Source organism: Lucilia cuprina, chromosome 4, assembly GCF_022045245.1.
Source record: "Lucilia cuprina isolate Lc7/37 chromosome 4, ASM2204524v1, whole genome shotgun sequence".
In the NCBI taxonomy this organism is placed as follows: Eukaryota; Metazoa; Arthropoda; class Insecta; order Diptera; family Calliphoridae; genus Lucilia; species Lucilia cuprina.
Genome location: NC_060952.1, coordinates 62,152,047 through 62,173,285, shown reverse-complemented (window position 1 = coordinate 62,173,285; position 21,239 = coordinate 62,152,047). Strand labels below are relative to the sequence as shown.

Here is a 21,239-nt window from a genome sequence, read left to right as displayed (position 1 = left end):
AAATTTATAATTTTCAATAAATCTTGGAATTGTAATAGATTTAACTTTTGGGATTTTTTCTATTAAAGACATGAGAAAACTTATTTTTACAAATATTTGATCAATTAGCTGGTGGAGGGTATTTAAGATTCGGCACAGCCGAATATAGCACTCTAACTTGTTTTTTTTTATTTGATTCAAAATATTATTTCAATTTACAAAAAAAAAAATTTTTATAGTTTTAATCACTAGTGATGAAATTTTGAACCCTTTTCGGAAACCCTTCCATTAACGTTTTATAGTGCTTTCTGTCACTTTGCTCGAACATGTAGTCCATCTCCATTTAAAATATACCACACTTTTGGACACCTTTTTTGTACTCTTCAATTCTCTTTTAACAAGAGCCCAATATCTCTCCACTGGCCTTAGCTCCGGGCAGTTTGGAGGATTTGCCTCTCTTGGTACAAATACCACATTATTGTTCTTGTACCACTCAAGGGCTTGTTTACCATAGTGACAGGATGCCAAGTCATGCCAAAAATAAGTGGACACATTATGAAGTCTTATGAATGGAATCAGCCTTTTTTGTAAACATTCCTTGATGTAAATTTCGGTATTTATAGAGCCCGTTGTAACAAATGATTGGCTTCTTTTGCCGCAACTGCATATTGCTTGCCATACCAAGAACTTTCTGGGAAATTTTGTCTGCTTTTGGGTCCTAAACTTTTCTTCAACATTCCCTCGAGCATCAGCAACATAAAACTTTTGACCTGGAAGTTGCGAAAAATCTGCCAGAACATACGTTTCGTCATCCATTATGCAGCAAGAATATTTTTTTATAAAACTTGACTTCAATTTCCGTACTCTGTTTTTGGCCTCTAAATTTTTAGCAGCGTTCCTGTCAGGAACTTTTTGAGCCTTGTATGTTTTTAAACCTGCATTAGCTTTAACTTTTCGTACCAAATAGTCCGAGCACTAAGCTAACCGAGCTGCTTTCCTACCGGATGTGTTGGGAGCTCTTTTGAAAGTGCGTTCTATTTGTTTGGCTTTAGAAACATCATGTGGACCATTCCTTCTACCTGAACCAGGTTTTATATCAACTGACAAGTTCTCCCGGTACTGTTTAATAACATTGGAAACAGTTTGACGGCAGACCTTTGTATGCTTGGCCAACTTTTTGTAAGACCAAGTTGGGTTTAGTTGAAAATATTTAATAATTTCAGTACGCACTTTTTTCTGGTCATTCATTTTAATCAGATTAACAAAAAAATTAATATAATTGACATTACACATAATAACTGACATGTTTTTCAAAGGTAACTTGATCAAAAAAAATCAAATAATACTTTGGTTGAAAAATGTAATGAAAAACGTGTGTTAAGAATTTTTCGATCTCACTCCTTATTTCATATTGCTTGCTTAATATAAAAATATTTTCCTACACATATTATTCGAAGTCAACAATATTGAAGCCATGCAAGCAGTAATATACGAACATGAAATGTACGCAAGCAGAGCATATACATACAGTGAATCAATTAAGTAAATTACCTATGCAAAATTTTATAAATTTTAAGAAAAAACTTTATCTGAACAATTAATTTTACCAAAATAAAGCAAGTTGTTTGTTGATTTTTTAAGAACATCTTAAGAACATATTTTAATTTTCTACCATAAAAAGTAAAATCGTTGTATTAATTAACGAGATTTTTGATAAAATGTGAATGTAAAAAAAATGTTTTTCTAATATATAGAAGTAATAAAAATATAAATTTTTTTTTAAATAATGCAGCAATATTAAAAAAAATGAACAATGAAACCTAAAAAAGCAAAAGACTTCATTGACCTAAAAAACTAACAATTTTAGTTGTCGCCTCCCTTCGACAGTTAAAGATTTTGAAAGACCACTCAGTGCTCTTTGGATCATTTCATCAATTACTCTATTTTATATTTTTTAATGTTATTGATTAAACATCTCATAATTATATTTCATTGATTTACACTTGTTCTAGAAATTTAAACTAATTTTTTATAACGAAATTGCCTCATTATTATCCTTTAAACATTTTTAAGGCAAATAACATCACATTTTCACACAATGATGATATGATTTTGCAAAAATCAATACTTAACACTCGTCATTTTAACAATAAAACAATAAATTCCAAAAAATGATTAAAGAAATAATTTGAAAAAAACCAACGAAATTAACCGGAATTCTCAATATGCAAAATACTTGATTGGCATGCAAATTCTGATGAAACATAATAAAATGTAACAACAAATATTAAAATTTGTATTTTCTTGGTTTCCCCATTTTACACAATCTCTATTTTTAATTGGAAAACATAAATTTACTTTTGAGCTCTTTTTTTTTTAATTTTATTTATGAACAAAAAACAAAATTCTCTTATGGTCTAAAATTTAACATTTCATGTTGGTCCAAATATAACCAGTATAACCAAATTTTATTTAGAAAATAATTGAAAACGTTTGTATCTATGTTTCTATAAATGTTTAATGTATATTATGGGAAAATATATGCATGAAATAACCAAAATTTAATTAATTTTTGAATGTACTTATACGAAAATTTCTTGAAAGCACATTACTCATTACCAAATAAAGCTGTTGAAAGATTTTTTACGATCGGTTCATTACATGGGTGCGGTCGGTAGAATACAAGGTTGCCTTCAGAAAATCACTTAAACACACATTACTTGTTACTAAATTACGATACAAAATTTATATAGATGAAATATAGATGAATATCTCCCATACTAGGACCAGCCCCTAAAAAACGCTTTAATCGTATATAACTATTTGCATTATCAATTTGTGTAGAACAAAATATGTATTTTGAAAATCCTTAAATCTTTCACACACAAGCATACATGCAAATTACAAAATATCGCTAAGCGCTATAAAAATGTAAAGAGAAAGGCGTTTGTAATGTTCAATAAATCTTGGGATTGTAATAGATTTAAATCTTAGGATTTTTCTATTTAAGACATGAGAAAACTCATTTCTACAAATACCTGATAAATTAAAAATGTGTAAATATAAAAGTAGCTTGTGAAGGGTATTTAAGATTCAGCCCAGCCGAATATAACACTCTAACTTTTTTCTAAAAATATTTACCCATACAAGATATTGCATATTAAAGCTTACAGGCAAATATAAAATGTTTATACATGCTATATATTACGCAGCAACTCGCTAACATATTTATAATACCCACATATAAGGAGTGAGATCGAAAAATTCTTAACATACATATATGTTTATAAAAAAGAAATCACTAAACTTACAGCTTTATTATACCCTCCACCACCATCAGTGGTGATAGAGGGTATATATAACTTTGTCATTCCGTGTGTAACACCAAGAAATACTCACCTGAGACCCAACAAAGTATATATATTCTGGGTCCTTATCAAATTCTGAGTCGATCTAGCTATGTCCGTCTGTCCGTCTGTCTGTGTAAAACACGCTCACGATAAAACGAAGCAATAGAATTTAACCAAATTCACCCAAAATGTTCTTTGTTTTCCTAAGTTGTTTGGTATTGAAAATGGGCAAAATCGGTTCACATCGGGAAATGTTATGAATCAAAATTTGAAACAACCTCGAAAAAAATAGGCATTTTTTACACATTCTGATGTAATTTTCTCGAAAACTATGCAAGATAATTCCATAAAAATTGGCATACATTCGTTTCCACATAAGAGCTTAATCTTTGCGTAAAATCGCCAGAATCGGTCCACAATTTCATATACCTCCCATACAAAAGTACAAATTCCCGGAAATTTGGTTTTTTGTTAATAACTTCCGTCGTAATGTCGATATCTTCACAAAATTTTAGAAATTAACATTTTATGACAATAGAATTTATTCAGAGGAAAAATTTTTTAGATAGGTCCATAATTGGTCATAGCTCCCATACAAGGTCTCCTCCCGAAAATCACTTAAACGCGCATATATCATTACTAAATTAAGATATCGATATAAAATTTGGTACAAGTATTGCTCTTATATACAGAAATATTAAAATTAAATCTTTTTTTGGATCGGTCCATAATTGGTCATAGCTCCCATACAAGGTCCCCTCCCGAAAATCAGTTAAACCCGCATAACTCATTAGTAAATCAAGATATCGATATAAAATTCAGTACAAGTATTGCTCTTATATACAGAAATATTACATTGAAAGTTTTTTTGGATCGGTCTATAATTGGTCATAGCTCCCATACAAGGTCCCCTCCCGAAAATCAGTTAAACGCGCATAACTCATTACTAAATTAAGATATAGACATAAAATTTGGTACAAGTATTGCTCTTATACACAGAAATATTCCAATGAAAGATTTTTTCGATCGGTCCATATTTGGTCATAGCTCCCATACAAGGTCCCCTCCCGAAAATCACTTAAACGCACATAACTCATTACTAAATTAAGATATTTATATAAAATTTGGTACAAGTATTGCTCTTATATACAGAAATATAACCATGAAAGTTTTTTTGGATCGGTCCATAATTGGTCATAGCTCCCATATAAGGCCCCCTCCCGAAATCACTTAAACGCGCATTACTCATTACTAAATTAAGATATCGATATAAAATTTGGTACAAATATTGATCTTATATACAGAAATATAACTATGAAAGTTTTTTTTTGGATCGGTCCATAATTGGTCATAGCTCCCATATAAGGTCCCCTCCCGAAAATCACTTAAACGCGCATTACTCATTACCAAAGATATCGATATTAAATTTGGTACAAGTATTGCTCTTATATACAGAAATATTACAATGAAAGTTTTTTTGGATCGGTCCATAATTGGTCATAGCTCCCATACAAGGTTCCCTTCCGAAAATCATAAAACGCACATAACTCATAACCAAATATTGATATCCATACATTTATCAAAAATATTGCTCTTATATACATAAATTCACTATAAAATTGTTTTACGATCGGTCCATATTTGGTCATAGCTCTCATACTAGATCCAGAAAATCACTTAGAATCACAATATTTATTACCAAGTAATGATATAGATACAGAATTCTGAAATTTTGTATTTATATACATAATTGGACATAGCTTCCATACAAAGTCCTTTTACGAAAATCTCTTAAACGCACATTACTATATAGATTCATAATTTGGCAAAAATATTAGTTTTGTATACTTCTATTTCTCCTATATTAGGGGCAGGACCCTAAAAGCGCTTTAACCGTATTTAAAGAGCATTATCAATTTGTGTTGAATATTTTGTGTAGAACATAATTATATATGTATTTGTATTTTGAAAATCTCTAAATCTTTCACACACATACATACAAATTACATGCAAATTACTAAATTTATAATTTTCAATAAATCTTGGAATTGTAATAGATTTAACTTTTGGGATTTTTTCTATTAAAGACATGAGAAAACTTATTTTTACAAATATTTGATCAATTAGCTGGTGGAGGGTATTTAAGATTCGGCACAGCCGAATATAGCACTCTAACTTGTTTTTTTTTATTTGATTCAAAATATTATTTCAATTTACAAAAAAAAAAAATTTTTATAGTTTTAATCACTAGTGATGAAATTTTGAACCCTTTTCGGAAACCCTTCCATTAACGTTTTATAGTGCTTTCTGTCACTTTGCTCGAACATGTAGTCCATCTCCATTTAAAATATACCACACTTTTGGACACCTTTTTTTGTACTCTTCAATTCTCTTTTAACAAGAGCCCAATATCTCTCCACTGGCCTTAGCTCCGGGCAGTTTGGAGGATTTGCCTCTCTTGGTACAAATACCACATTATTGTTCTTGTACCACTCAAGGGCTTGTTTACCATAGTGACAGGATGCCAAGTCATGCCAAAAATAAGTGGACACATTATGAAGTCTTATGAATGGAATCAGCCTTTTTTGTAAACATTCCTTGATGTAAATTTCGGTATTTATAGAGCCCGTTGTAACAAATGATTGGCTTCTTTTGCCGCAACTGCATATTGCTTGCCATACCAAGAACTTTCTGGGAAATTTTGTCTGCTTTTGGGTCCTAAACTTTTCTTCAACATTCCCTCGAGCATCAGCAACATAAAACTTTTGACCTGGAAGTTGCGAAAAATCTGCCAGAACATACGTTTCGTCATCCATTATGCAGCAAGAATATTTTTTTATAAAACTTGACTTCAATTTCCGTACTCTGTTTTTGGCCTCTAAATTTTTAGCAGCGTTCCTGTCAGGAACTTTTTGAGCCTTGTATGTTTTTAAACCTGCATTAGCTTTAACTTTTCGTACCAAATAGTCCGAGCACTAAGCTAACCGAGCTGCTTTCCTACCGGATGTGTTGGGAGCTCTTTTGAAAGTGCGTTCTATTTGTTTGGCTTTAGAAACATCATGTGGACCATTCCTTCTACCTGAACCAGGTTTTATATCAACTGACAAGTTCTCCCGGTACTGTTTAATAACATTGGAAACAGTTTGACGGCAGACCTTTGTATGCTTGGCCAACTTTTTGTAAGACCAAGTTGGGTTTAGTTGAAAATATTTAATAATTTCAGTACGCACTTTTTTCTGGTCATTCATTTTAATCAGATTAACAAAAAAATTAATATAATTGACATTACACATAATAACTGACATGTTTTTCAAAGGTAACTTGATCAAAAAAAATCAAATAATACTTTGGTTGAAAAATGTAATGAAAAACGTGTGTTAAGAATTTTTCGATCTCACTCCTTATTTCATATTGCTTGCTTAATATAAAAATATTTTCCTACACATATTATTCGAAGTCAAAAATATTGAAGCCATGCAAGCAGTAATATACGAACATAAAATGTACGCAAGCAGAGCATATACATACAGTGAATCAATTAAGTAAATTACCTATGCAAAATTTTATAAATTTTAAGAAAAAACTTTATCTGAACAATTAATTTTACCAAAATAAAGCAAGTTGTTTGTTGATTTTTTTAAGAATATCTTAAGAACATATTTTAATTTTCTACCATAAAAAGTAAAATCGTTGTATTAATTAACGAGATTTTTTGATAAAATGTAAATGTAAAAAATGTTATTCTAATATATAGAAGTAATAAAAATATTAAATTTTTTTAAAATAATGCAGCAATATTAAAAAAAATGAACAAAGAAACCTAAAAAATACTTCATTGACCTAAAAAACTAACAATTTTAGTTGTCGCCTCCCTTCGACAGTTAAAGATTTTGAAAGACCACTCAGTGCTCTTTGGATCATTTCATCAATTACTCTATTTTATATTTTTTAATGTTATTGATTAAACATCTCATAATTATATTTCATTGATTTACACTTGTTCTAGAAATTTAAACTAATTTTTTATAACGAAATTGCCTCATTATTATCCTTTAAACATTTTTAAGGCAAATAACATCACATTTTCACACAATGATGATATGATTTTTGCAAATCGCAATTGATTTGTAAAAATCAATACTTAACACTCGTCATTTTAACAATAAAACAATAAATTCCAAAAAATGATTAAAGAAATAATTTGAAAAAAACCAACGAAATTAACCGGAATTCTCAATATGCAAAATACTTGATTGACATGCAAATTCTGATGAAACATAATAAAATGCAACAACAAATATTAAAATTTGTATTTTCTTGGTTTCCCCATTTTACACAATCTCTATTTTTAATTGGAAAACATAAATTTACTTTTGAGCTGTTTTTTTGAATTTTATTTATGAACAAAAAACAAAATTCTCTTATGGTCTAAAATTTAACATTTCATGTTGGTCCAAATATAACCAGTATAACCAAATTTTATTTAGAAAATAATTGAAAACGTTTGTATCTATGTTTCTATAAATGTTTAATGTATATTATGGGAAAAATATATGCATGAAATAACCAAAATGTAATTAATTTTTGAATTGAATTATTGAATGTATATTAAATTAATGTTTAATTTTTATGAGGAGTATTTAAATGTATCTATTTGTATTGATTGTAAAAGGTAATATAATTAGAAACAAGTATGAATGTATAGTCGGGTGTAGCCGACCATATGATACCCTACACCTGTCAGTATGTATGTTAAAAATGGGGATTTTTTTAAAAAAATAAAGCATTTGGTTTGTTTTTATACCCTTCACTTTCGTGAGAAGGGTATATATAAGTTTGTCATTCCGTTTGTAATTTCTATAATATAATTTTCCGACCCTATAAAGTTTATATATTCTTGACCCTTATAGATAGCGGAGTCGATTAAGCCATGTCCGTCTGTCTGTCCGTCTGTCCGTCTGTCTGTCTGTCTGTCTGTCTGTTGAAATCAGTTTTTAGAGGACCCCAGATATCGGCGATATCCGAATCTTCAATAATTCTATTAGACATGCTTTCGAGAAGATCGCTATTTAAAATCAGCAAAATCGGTCGATAAATAACGGAGATATGAGCAAAAATCCGAGACAACCTCTGAAAATTTCATCAAAAAATTGTTAAAAAAGCAACAAAAACACTGTACATAGAAAAAGATGTACACGTGTGTGTGTAGATGTATTTGGTTTTATTCAGCTGTGTATTTTTTTGTATGTTTGGAATTCAAACATACAAAGTATACACAGCAAAAAAATATGATTTGCATTTTTTGTTAAAATAAAATAATTTTCTCTTTTGTTTTGCAAATATATTTTTTGATGAATAGAAAAAAGTATTTAAAACGTTTTCAATTATATGAGAGTAGATTGTGAGTTATTGTACAATAATTTTTATGCGAATAATGTAAGTTTGAAATTTAAAACTAACACAAATTTTTTCCAAGTGCTTTTTAAAACAATTTTTTTTACGATAAACAAAAACAAAATCTGCGTCTCGTCAATGTTTACCAGCAATGAATCAGAGGTCGAAGTCGACCGGCCTCGAGTCGGAGCTTAGCCGCCGCCGAACTATATTTAGTTGCTTGAGCCGCCGCCGAAACATTCGGCTTAAATCGACTCAAATTTTTTTAATGTTTTTATTAACTAGACTGTAAGATCAATTATGTTTAAAATACACTATGGTGAAGGGTATATAAGATTCGGCACAGCCGAATATAGCACTCTTACTTGTTTTAACTTTATTTCGGAGTATTTTTACTTTTATTTTGGCAAAAAAAAAGAATTTTTTTACAAGAGGGCTCAAAGGGGAGTAGGGCAAAATATGGCCCTATCCTTAAAAATGTTGGTAGGGGGAGTTAAGTCTTCTTCAATATTATTAATGTAGAATTTAAAAGTGTTATTAGTGTTTGTAAGTGAATTTTGACCTTTAAGTCATTTTCTGAAGGGGAGTTTGTATGGGGGAAAGGATAAAATGAAGCCCGATCATTACAAAAATCGGTAGTGTCATTCTAAGTTCTATAAAACTAAGTTTTGTCGACTTTTGTTAACATAATAGATAATTTAAATTAATGATAAGCCAAAAGGCCCTATTTGGGGGTACGGTTGTATGGGGGCTAGTCGAAATAATGGACCGATTTTAACCATTTTCAATAGGCTTCGTCCTTGGGCCAAAAGAAGCCTGTGTGCCGAATTTCATCTAATTATCTTCAAAATTGCGGCATGTACGTTGCGCACAAGGTTTACATGGACAGACAGCCAGACGGACGGACAGACATATCTTAAAATGATTCTAAGCCGATTGGTATACTTTAAGGTGGGTATAGGACGAATATTTTTCTATGTTACAAACATCAGCACAAATCCAATATACCCTCCCCACTAAAGTGGTGTATGGTATAAAAAATGATATGCGGATTCAAAAACTACAAACAAGTTTTTACATGAATTGACAATTTCATTTAGATATTAAACGTAAATTTGTAAATTCGTGTTGATTGTATCAGGAGAACAAAAAAGGTGTAAATAAGTTACATTAGAAAGTGTATACTTATGTATACATATACATATGAATGTAAAAATATAAAATAAACAATAACAATATGTTTGTAAACAGGTAGTAACCAGTTTGTAAAGAGTAGCAAAAAAGTGAGGAAATAGAAGTAGAATTTCCACCACAAATAACATACTTGAAGTACTTCCGTTTTCGGTGAAAAACCTATGAATTTTACATTAGCGTGTCATTGGAGGGATGTTATTCATTTTTGACAACTATGAACTACATCTGATCTTATTCATAGATGCAAATAATCCGATATTTGGATGTTAAGAATAAACCGAATTCGTTCAATGATTTGCTTATTTTAATTTCATTGGTTTTTCACCAAAGTTTGATGTACTCTGAATATGCTATTTGTAGTGACTTTACTACATCTCTTTCCTCACTTTTAACTGGGTTTTCATTTGTAAGGAAATATTTGGTTTTTAAAAGCGAAAAATATATAACCGCATTTTTAGATGTTTACATACTTATTGATATTATTTATTTTATATTTTTACATTCATATTTATGAATGTATGTTAGAGTGCTCCAAGCTTGTATGAAGGAAAAAAATTTTATCCTACAGGCCGTCCCCCCACTAGAATTGTTCTATGGGTTATAAAAATAAGTCGTGCAAAAAATTAGGTCAATAGGATTACGTTAACTGGTGCCGCAACGGATCTGAAATTTGAAGATGCATTTACAAGGGGAAAATATGCAATTTTTTCAGTTTTCACAAAAGTTTTGTCCTTAAACAATTTGTTTTACATTTTATTGTCAAAGAATCGTAATATACACAGAATTAGCGTAACAAAAAGATAAAAAACACAAAAATTGGTTGAAAATGTAAAAGTTAAAATTCCCCAGGCCATTATCGTGTCTCAGAGCACTTGAATTCGAAATGTGATAAGAAAATAAACATATTTTTGAAAATATTCTAATAAAACAATTTATTACTTAAAATACATCTGTAGTTACTTGAATATAAGTTTTGTTCTTATAGAATAACGTAAACCTGTTTTCAGCTATGGTCGAAAAATTTTGATATTTTTAACGGTCGTTTCAAAATTCAAATTTTAGTTTTTTTGATACTTTGTTAAACAAATTTCAATATTTTTGGGTGAACTCATAGGGATTTATGGACAACAGATTAGGGAATAAAATAGTAAAAAAATTAGCTCAATACCTTCTATAGTTTGCCTGTACCTGCAATTTGAAATCAGCGGATTTCGAGAAAAACCCATTTTTATGTAATATTTTGCAAAATTAGCCTTTTTATTATATTGTTGTGTATTTTAAATGAAACCTTTTGTAAATATATCAGTCCACATATTTCTAAATAAAAATCAAAAATCAGTTTCGTGCAATTTGGACGCCATTAACCCATAAACATTAAAGGTCAAAAGTCAAATTTTGTGATATTTGCAATTTTTGATGAAAACTAGTCGAAATTGTTTCTATTTTTAGGTAGATTATCACAAAACTTAATAAATTTATTTATAAACAACCAATATTTACAATAATAGTGAAAAAAATTAATTAACCCTTAAACGGCCTTGGGTTCAAAATGACCCCGATGTTTTAAAAACATGCCAATTTGGACATATTTCAATAAAACCTTTTTACAATCCCATTTTTCGGCCATAGCTGAGAACAGGTTTACGTTATTCTATAATGACAAAAACTCATATTCAAGTAACTACAAATGTATTTTAAGTAACACAATTGTTTCATTAGAATATTTTCAAAAATATGTTTATTTTTATCACATTTCGAATTCAAGTGCTCTGAAACACGATAATGGCTTGGGGAATTTTTAATAACTTTTACATTTTTCAACCAATTTTTGTGTTTTTTATCTTTTTCGAAACTTAGTTTTTTTGGAGCGCTCTAATGTATGTGCATACATAAGTATACACTTTTTAATGTAACTTATTTATTTTTGTTCTCCTGATACAATCAACACGAATTTACGTTTAATATCTAAATGAAATTGTCATTTCATGTAAAAGCTTGTTTGTAGTTTTTGCATCCTCATATTGCATCCTCATACTTACTTTCTAAGTATGTATATATTATTTTTTTCCAAATTATATTACCTTTTACAATCAATAAATACTCCACATAAAAATTAAACATTCCCAGGAAAAATTGTATTAGTTGAACAACTAGTTCTAGAGCACATGATTTTAGCCTGAACACGTTCTAGTTTGGCGTTGAGACCAATGATTTTTGTTCGAAATTGTCACCTTCGGAACTGGTTCTGAGGAAGCGTTATTGAGTCGACACTCGTTCTTTGGAACGCTTCTGGAACTAGTTCCTTAATCAATGGTTTTTGTTTGAATTTGTCAACTTTGTAGCTAGTTCCATTGAAGCTTTGGAGAACGTATAAACAAATTTTTATTTTATAGCGTTTTTGTTTGAAATTATTAAGATTAGGAGCAATTTTGAGAAACTGTTAAGGAATTTTTATACCCTACACCACTTTAGTTGGGAGGGTATATTGGGTTTGTGCTGATGTTTGTAACATACAAAAATATTCGTCCTATACCCACCTTAAAGTATACCAATCGGCTTAGAATAAATTTCTGAGTCGATTAAGCTATGTCCGTCTGGCTGGCTGGATGTCCATGTAAACCTTGTGCGCAAGGTACACGCAATTTTCAAGATAATTGGATGAAATTTGGCAGACGCGCTTCTTTTGGCCCAAAGACGATGCCTATTGAAAATGGTTAAAATCGGTCCATTATTTCGACTAGCCCCTATACAACCGTACCCCCCACATATGGCCTTTTGGCTTATGATTAATTTAAATGATCCATTATGTTAACAAAAGTCGACAAAACTTAGTTTTATAGAACTTTAAATGACACTACCGGGCTTCATTTGACCCTATTCCCCATACAAACTCCCCTTCAGAAAATGACTTAAAGGTCAAAATTCACTTACAAACACTAATAACACTTTTCAATTCTACATAAATAATATTGAAGAAGACTTAACTCCTCCTACCAACATTTTTAAGGATAGGGCCATATTTTGCCCTACTCCCCTCTAAGCCCTTTTAAAAAAAAATCTCTTTTTTTGCCAAAAAAAAGTAAAAATATTCCGAAATAAAGTTAAAAAACAAATGCTTTATTTTTTTAATAATCCCCATTTTTAACATACATACTGACTGGTGTAGGGTATCATATGGTAGGCTACGCCCGACTATACATTCATACTTGTTAATATTGCACCAATTTTATTTACAAAACTTACATACATATACATGTCTTACGTAAAATTTAATATAATTTTTCCGTACCTCTAATATTTTAAAATATTTTTTGTAAGGATGTACGTTACAAGCAGCTAACTATATAATTTTTAATTTTTTTGACATTTTTTTTTCAATTGATTCCAAGAACTAGTGTAGTAGCAAGGTATAACTAGTTTCAAAGAACAAGTTCCTTGAAAACTATTTAGAAGTATTTAAGAACCACAGCAATATTCTAAGGAACGGGTTCCAGAAGTAATGGTAACACTACTAGTTCCAAGGATGTTGTTTCACATTTTATAATTTTTCAAGTCCAACATGAAATGTTAAATTTTAGACCATAAGTCATTTCCTATAGTAAATAATATTTAAGTTCGACAAAGAGTCAATGCACACGAAAAAGACAGTAATTTCCACTTATATTTAACCACCTGGATGATTGTAATTCGTATGTTTTGGGTCACTAGTCACGAATGTAACCTTTGTAATCGAGAATGAAGACAGTCGTCACTTTAGTGTCCCCTTTGTAAGCGAGAGCGAAGGCAATCGTCTCTTTACTGTCTCCAAGTAATCTAGAGATTAGTTGTTTTCATTCTATTGAACTTCCGAAAGTAGTTATTTTACCCATCTTTTGGTGAAATGATTGTTACTTTCTACTAATATGCCACCATCTGGTTGACACAAATTTACATCTTTCGGATCAATCGTCACATTGATTTTCCATAGTGTTCTAGAGAGTAGACACTTGAAATTTTGAACCTTTGTTTCCATTCATATCTTACCACCTGTTGGCTCGTATTTTTTTTTTTTTTTGAGCCATTCATCAAGAATAAAAGTAATTCGTCACTATCATAGAACACGTCCATGTCCTACTTTTATAGCAAGAAAAGTAGTTCCAGTTAAATAGCTAGAAATGTATCTGACTTCAACGAACCCATTTGGAGATTACCATCCTTTGACTATTTTTAACCGTCTTTTTACTGTGTCTTTGTAGGGTGTTGAGTGACGATTGTCTTAATCGAGCATAAGAGAAAAGCATTTTGGTTACTAATTTGTTAGTAAATTCAATCTCTGCATAAAACAGATAGAAGACATAAAAATAACCTGTTAAAAGACAAGGAAATATTGAATGAAAAATTTGATTTTCAATATTTCTGTAAAATACTTTTTCACTTATGAATACTATAATATTTTTTATAATAATTTGGTAAACCCATTAAGCTTCAACTTCGCTCTCTTATCAAATATATAAGTAATTCAATATAAAACTATTTTTTGAAAGTAAACATCTGAAAATAATGTTATAGCTATATACCTAGCCTTAGGTTCAGACGATTGGAGATAGTGCTCCATGGAAGAGCTATATTCACTAATTTATATACATATATCTAAATAAATAAAATTTTATATTTTTACGAAATTATAACATATTTTTGATAAGTAAAGGAAAAATTAAAAAAAATAGTAATTTTTTGCCTGAATAACTTTTAAATTATTTCACTCAATTTTAGGAATTCTTCTCCATAGGAAAAGGAAAAAGAAAAAAGTGAAAAATTATTTGAAAAAATCGCGATTTTTAGACTGCGTCGCTTTTCCAAGAAATACATCAAAAAGTTCATAACATTCTAAAAATTATTTTACAAAATCACGTGATTATTCAATCCTTTTTTACCCCATTAGTGCTTCACATTTTTTGTAATTCTACACTTTAGAATTATATTTATTTATAACTTTTCACTTTGTTAGGTCACCGTATAATAATTACTAACATTATTATTTTGTTTCGTTTAAATTTTCCATTTTTTATTGTATTTAAATTTATTCATATTTTTGGCACACTGTTGCCACTATAATTTGTCATTATTTTTTGCTCATACTAACCACTGTACTTATTTTTGGTAATGACCCGTTAGTTTTTTATTATTTGTTTCTCACTCCAGTTCTCATTACAAGCGTATTGTTGTTGCTCTTAAAAATTTAATTTATTTATTTGGAGACTTATTGCATGTGCTTTGTTTTTGCATATTTTTAATATAAGCAAACAAGTTGAGTTGGTACATTGGAAGTGAGAAACAAATAATAGTACAACAACAATGTTATTTTTAAATAAAGAAATCATTGTCATAGATGAATTCAATCAAACATCATCGCTCTTTTTACTTGTCTCGGTACCACGGTCGTTTTCTTTTGTTCTTAGGAATTAATCGCTGCCCATCGAACATTTCAGCAACCTAGAGACATCAAATCAAAGAACCTGAATTGCTCTATATCGTTGCCGGAGAAGAAAAAGCTCTTCGTCGTACTTTTTGGCGCCCAACGTGGGGCAAGTGATTAATCTAAAATTGTCGTTCTCAGTCCGTGGAATATTCTAAAATTGTCGTTGAAGTACAAATTAAAATAAAAGTGTACGGTCGTATTGTGAAGTGGAAATTGTGGTTCTATGATAAAAGCAATATCTAGTGCTACAGAAATAAAAAATTTGTGGTTCAAATAAAAAACTTTTGTGCAACAAAAATAAAATTAAACATTAAAAAAACTGTGAGAAAACATATAAAATCAGGAGACATATATAAAAAACTGTTGAACAAATTTTTGGTGACGTACCTATTACAAATCTATTTTTAAAAAACCTATTACAAACATTATAGAAATTATTCGTTTTATCGGCTAAATAGAAACAGTTTTTACTGAAAAATAATTAAATACATAGTGTGTCTAAAATTTTAACGCTAATTTTTATATACAAAAATAGAAAAATATATTCGGTTCCAGTACATAAGTAATATAAACGTTTCTTTACACCAAATTTTTTGTCGTTCTCAAGATTGCGGTACATATGTATATAAAGTTAATACATAAAAGCGTGTATATAAAAATTTTAGCGTAAAATTTTTGGCGTTGGTTACAGTGCTCTACGATACATTGTGTCATCCATTTTGTAAAATATTTTTGAACCTTTTTGGCTGACTTAACCTTAATTTTAAAAAATGTATGATGGCTGATGAGGTTAAGTAGCAACGGGATAACACTAAGAAGAGCATTATCCGCATCAAGAACCAAATCGAAGCCAATGGAAGAGGAGAAGGTTTTATAGTCGTATTTTAAGCAGATACTGACGTATCAAACCAAAATTGAAAAATACGATCCCGAGGACAATGTTAGGCCCGAAATCGAGGATTTGTACATCTCAGCTAAAATGAATATTCAGTCGCAGCTTGGTGAAGATGTTCATAATTCAACACTGTCTGAGTCCACCATTTGTTTCCCAGCCACAAATTGGCACAGCTGAAATTGCCCACATTTAGTGGTAAGTACAGTGTACAAAAATTTCATTACGTCGTTCAATCAAGTTATCGATCGCGAGTTTGGCCTATCAAATATTAAAAAGTTTAATCATTTGATCAACTGCCTTCAAGGCTAAGCTCTAGAACATTACATCCCTTTTTGAACTTCCTGCCATGTTCAAATACAATTGTGCCCAATTACGAAGTCTCGTCGTTAATGTTTCTGCCCTTTATAGTTCCTTACTGACTTTTGGCTCACATAGTGATATTGCTAATTCCACGCTGATTTACATAGGGATGGAAAAAGTTGATGAAGATACCAGAAGAAAGTTGAAAGATTCTTTCGACTTTACCAGATTACCAACATGGCATGATTGCTCAAAGGTCCTTGAAAGGCGTTGTCAATTTTTGGAATCGGTTGATACCAACCATACTTTTGTGGCCCCTCGTAAGCCTAATCATCAATCTGATAAGTCAAAATCTAAAAATTCAAAACTTGGCTATACTTTTCGGTTTCAAAACGCTCTTGTGTGCTTTGTTCCAAATCTGACCATTCAATTACTCGTTGTTCTCGGTTCAAAGATATGGATGTCAGTCAACGTCTCGATCGACTGGGCCTTTGTCTAAATTGTTTGTCTAAAGGGCATCAAGTAAACAACTGTTTTCTACATTCAAGTACAAATTTTGTTCTCGCTCGCATCATAGTTTGCTTCATTGGTCTCAGCCAGCCTCTCGGCCCTCGTCCCCTGCTGCTGAACCTACTACTTCTCATGTTGCCTTGAATGAATCTTTTGCCTCGGTCCATACCCATATGGAAAACTCACGCCGGAACAATTGCTGCTTGCTACTGCCATGGTTCTAGTTCGTGACTCCACTGGTCGCTATTAGTTAGGACGCGCTTTGTTAGATTCTTGCTCTCAATTGAATTTCATAACCGATGAATTTTCCCAAAAAAATTACATTTGCCTCGTACAAAACAAACTACTGAAGTCTCTAGCATTGGTAACACTCTTAGCGAATATAAATATAGGTCGTCCGCAAATCTAAAATCTCGAGTCACAGATTTTGAAGTTTCGCTCTCGTTTTGTGTCACACCTAACATTTCATATCAACCTGACAATGAATTAGGTCTCATCCTGGAATTTGCCCCCAAATACTCAACTTGCGGATGAAAACTTCTTCAAATCAAAACGAATTGATTTACTTATTGGTTCTGAAACGTTTTTCGACATTTTAGCAGTCGGTAAAATTAAACTTGGTCCTGATGGTTTTCGGATGGATTGTAGCAGGTCGATATGTATCTAAACAACCCAATATTTCTGGCTCTTCTTGTATGCCCCGATAGAAGAAGATATTGATCTTAAATTACAGCGCTTGTGGGAAATCGGTGAAGTTCAATCTGGCTCAAATGATTTGACACCAGAACAATCTGAATGTGAAACATTTTTCAATGATACTGTTCATCGTGAATCTTTAGGTAGAATTGTTGTTAAATTGCCCTTCAAGGAATCGCCTGACGCTTTAGGTCTTTCTCGAAATATGGCTCTTTAAAATTTTGTATCTTAAGAGAGACGATTTGCTCGTTACAGCAATCTTAAATCCCAATATGTTGCTTTTATGAAGGAGTATGAAGATTTTGGACATATGTGTCTAGTTCGTAGCCCTCGTCTACACGAGCCTCATTATTTCATCCCTCCCCATTGCGTTTTCAAACCAAGTAGCACTTCCACAAAGTTAAGAGTTGTTTTTGATGCCTCGTGTCCATCATCGTCCCAGAAGTCTCTCAATGATCTTCTTATGGTTGGCCCAACAATTCAAGATGAGCTGTATAAAATTTTACTTCGGTTCGTCTACTTGGATGAGTCTGTATCTCAAGATATTCACTCGGCTTGGAAATCTTTCGTCTCTGATCTCAAACTATTACCTTCCCTTAAAATTCCTCGTTTTTGTCTCGCTCCTGATTCTAAATCAGTTCAACTTAATGGCTTTTGTGACTCATCAATTCTTGCTTATAGTTTCTGTTTTTACTTTCGTGTCAAAACTTCTTCAGGAAATGTTTTTGTTCTGCTCTTTACTGCCAAATCTAGAAAATCTTTACCCAAACTTGAGTTATGTGGCGCACAACTTCTGGCAAAATTGTATTGCAAAATCAAAAATCTTTTCGCAATACCAAATCTGAAAGTCGTTCTGTGGACAGATTCACAACTAGTTCTTCACTGGCTAAAGCAACATTGTGCTCTAAAGTGTCTGAACCCCTTCCTAGATTCGTCAAATGATTTCAACTTGCTCAAGGTCGGCGGACGCTTGGAGTACCAAAAACACCCCATAATCTTGCCCAGAAAATGCCATTTCGTCCACTGTTATGTACGTCATCTGCACATCAGTAACTACCACGCTGGACCCAAGGCTCTTATGCCATTAATTCACCAAAAATTTTGGATCATCAACTCCATTAATTTGTGTCGCAGCATTATAAATTCGTGGCCTCAATGCATTCGCTATCGCCCGAAGTTGTTGGTCCAGTCAACACCTACCTAAGAATTAGAGGAAAGGTCCCCTACAAGACATTGCTATGTTTGTTTGTCTCGCTACCAAAGTGGTATCCGACCTGTCAACAGATGCCTTCATTGCTGCTTTAAAATGGATGATTGGTCGTAGAGATCTGCCCACAGATATATTCTGTGATAATGCAACAAATTTCGTTGGTGCAAACTTTAAGTTGGCTCAAGTAAAGTCGTTCCTTTTTGAGCCAAACAATTTAAATTTTATTACAAATTATTGCTCGAATCAATTTATTAATTTTCGATATATTCCCCTTAGGGCACCAGGCGGATTGTGGGAGGCGGTGTCAAATCGGCCAAATCGCAACAGCTATGATTGAGATGACTTTGAAGCTCTTACACCAGGCCACTTCTTGATAGGTGCTCCCCTCCGTAGTTTGCCAGAACGTGATTTCCCTACAAAGGAGATTAACAAACTTGAATATTGGAATGATGGCGCAAGCAACAATTCTGAAAGAAGTGGTCCCATTTTACTGGTCCAAGTGGACTCGCAACAAATGGTCCCAGTGGACTCACAACAAATAGACTAGATCCAACTCTAATATTGCTAATGGTTCCCTAGTAATCATCAAAGAAGATAATTTAACCCCGCAGCATTGGCTCATGGGTAAAATCATCAACATTGTTAGTGGAAGAGATGATCGTGTTTGAGTTGTTGACATCAAAACTACAAAAGGAGTTATACGTCGCCCTATCCATAGACTGGCTCTTCTATCTTCTTGAAAGTGTCCTTTCAATGGGGCCGGAATGTTAGGTCACCGTATAATAACTAATAACATTATTATTTTGTTTCGTTTAAGTTTTCCATTTTTTATTGTATTTAAATTTATTCATAATTTTGGCTCACTGTTGCCACTGTAATTTGTCATTTTTTTAGCTCATACTAACCACTGTTGCACTAAGTATATCGTTGCCGGTGAAGAAAAAGCTCTTCATCTTACACACTTAAAAGCAAAAATTATAAAGAAAACACATTTTTTAGATATGTATCTACTGCAATTTTTTTAACTCTTAAATTAAAAAAATTAAGAACTTCAAAAATGTTTTTTTATTGTAATGCGTTTATATAACATTTAGATTTTTTTTTTTTTGAAAAATTATTTAAAAGTTATTATTAATAAATACTAATATTCAGTGGCCTCCGGTAGTTTAATGGTTAGAGTTCTAGTCTGGTAGACCGGAGGTGGTGGTTTCGATTCCCACCTGAGTCACTGGTTAAGGAGCGCACAACATGTCCGATAGAGGCCTAGGTGTATTTCTTCAGAATTGATGTATATATGTATATCCTCCTTTCAAACTAACTAACTATATTCAACTACATATATTTTCGACATTTAAACACTATGTTGTAGGCATCAAATGAAAGGTAATTATGTTTTCTATACAATAAGTTTATATGTGCTTATAGCAGACACTTTTCTAATTATGAGCGTTTTGACACTCCGTATCTATAAGAGAGCAAACCAAAAATAGTATAATAACAAACTGTGATCGAATAAGAACTTTTACTGTGATATTAAATTTTATTATCTTTACATTATTTAGTAATAAGTTTTTTGTTTGTGTTGCCCAACTTTACAAAAAACTGTGATATTTTTAATAATGTAATTTTGACAAAAAAGAATATTTATCATAAATAAAATCAAAAATCCCTGAAGAAGTTGGAAAATACCAACGAAACGTCGGATAGATTGAAGATGAGATAAATAATCTTTTATTTGAACAATGACCTTAAAAGCCTGTTTATAGGAAACTATTTTTAATAATTGAGATAATTGAGAGAAGGTCGAAATAGAATATTATAGAATTACAAAAATAGTATTGTTAGATCTCGTATTAAAAGTACTATCAATAGATATTTATTAGTCCTTCGCTCCATTAAAATATTAATATTTAAAAGTTGATATCTGTAGGCCTTTTTACCCGTTTTTGCCCCCTTTAGGTGGGCTTCCAAAATATGTACATTTCAGATACTATTTCTAATCATATTTCTGAACTATTAAAAAGCTTAATGGAATATATTTTGGCTTAAGTAAAGAAATTTTGACCGCTTGTCACTCTATTATTCCAAGTGTTGAAAAACAATATAGCCTAAAACAACCTTCAAAGATAGATCTATCTATGTTTCAAATTAGGCGTTTAGGCGTGATTGACAAACAAGCAAATGAACAGACTTACAAAGAGATATTAGGATTCTTTTAGTCCAATGTCATTTATGTGCAAAAATAAATCCCAA

General features: G+C 31.4%; 2 protein-coding genes across 4 annotated transcripts in view; one reads left to right on the top strand and one right to left on the bottom strand.

The window, feature by feature from the left end:
• LOC111688377 (myosin-I heavy chain) overlaps nt 1–21,239 on the bottom strand; it is a 1,083,699-nt gene that overhangs the window by 365,365 nt on the left and 697,095 nt on the right. The window lies entirely within an intron of this gene.
• LOC124419839 lies at nt 15,243–20,033 on the top strand. 2 transcript variants are annotated; one of them, XR_006940839.1, is made up of 2 exons: nt 15,243–16,465; nt 19,263–20,033. XR_006940839.1 is itself a non-coding variant. In XM_046950629.1 (2 exons), the coding sequence occupies exon 1, from the start codon at nt 18,060–18,062 to the stop codon at nt 18,978–18,980; it is 921 nt and encodes a 306-aa protein (XP_046806585.1). In that variant the 5' UTR covers nt 16,483–18,059; the 3' UTR covers nt 18,981–19,170; nt 19,263–20,033. The 2 variants fall into 2 exon arrangements, 1 of the variants encoding a protein (XP_046806585.1); XM_046950629.1 differs by lacking the exon at nt 15,243–16,465 and adding an exon at nt 16,483–19,170.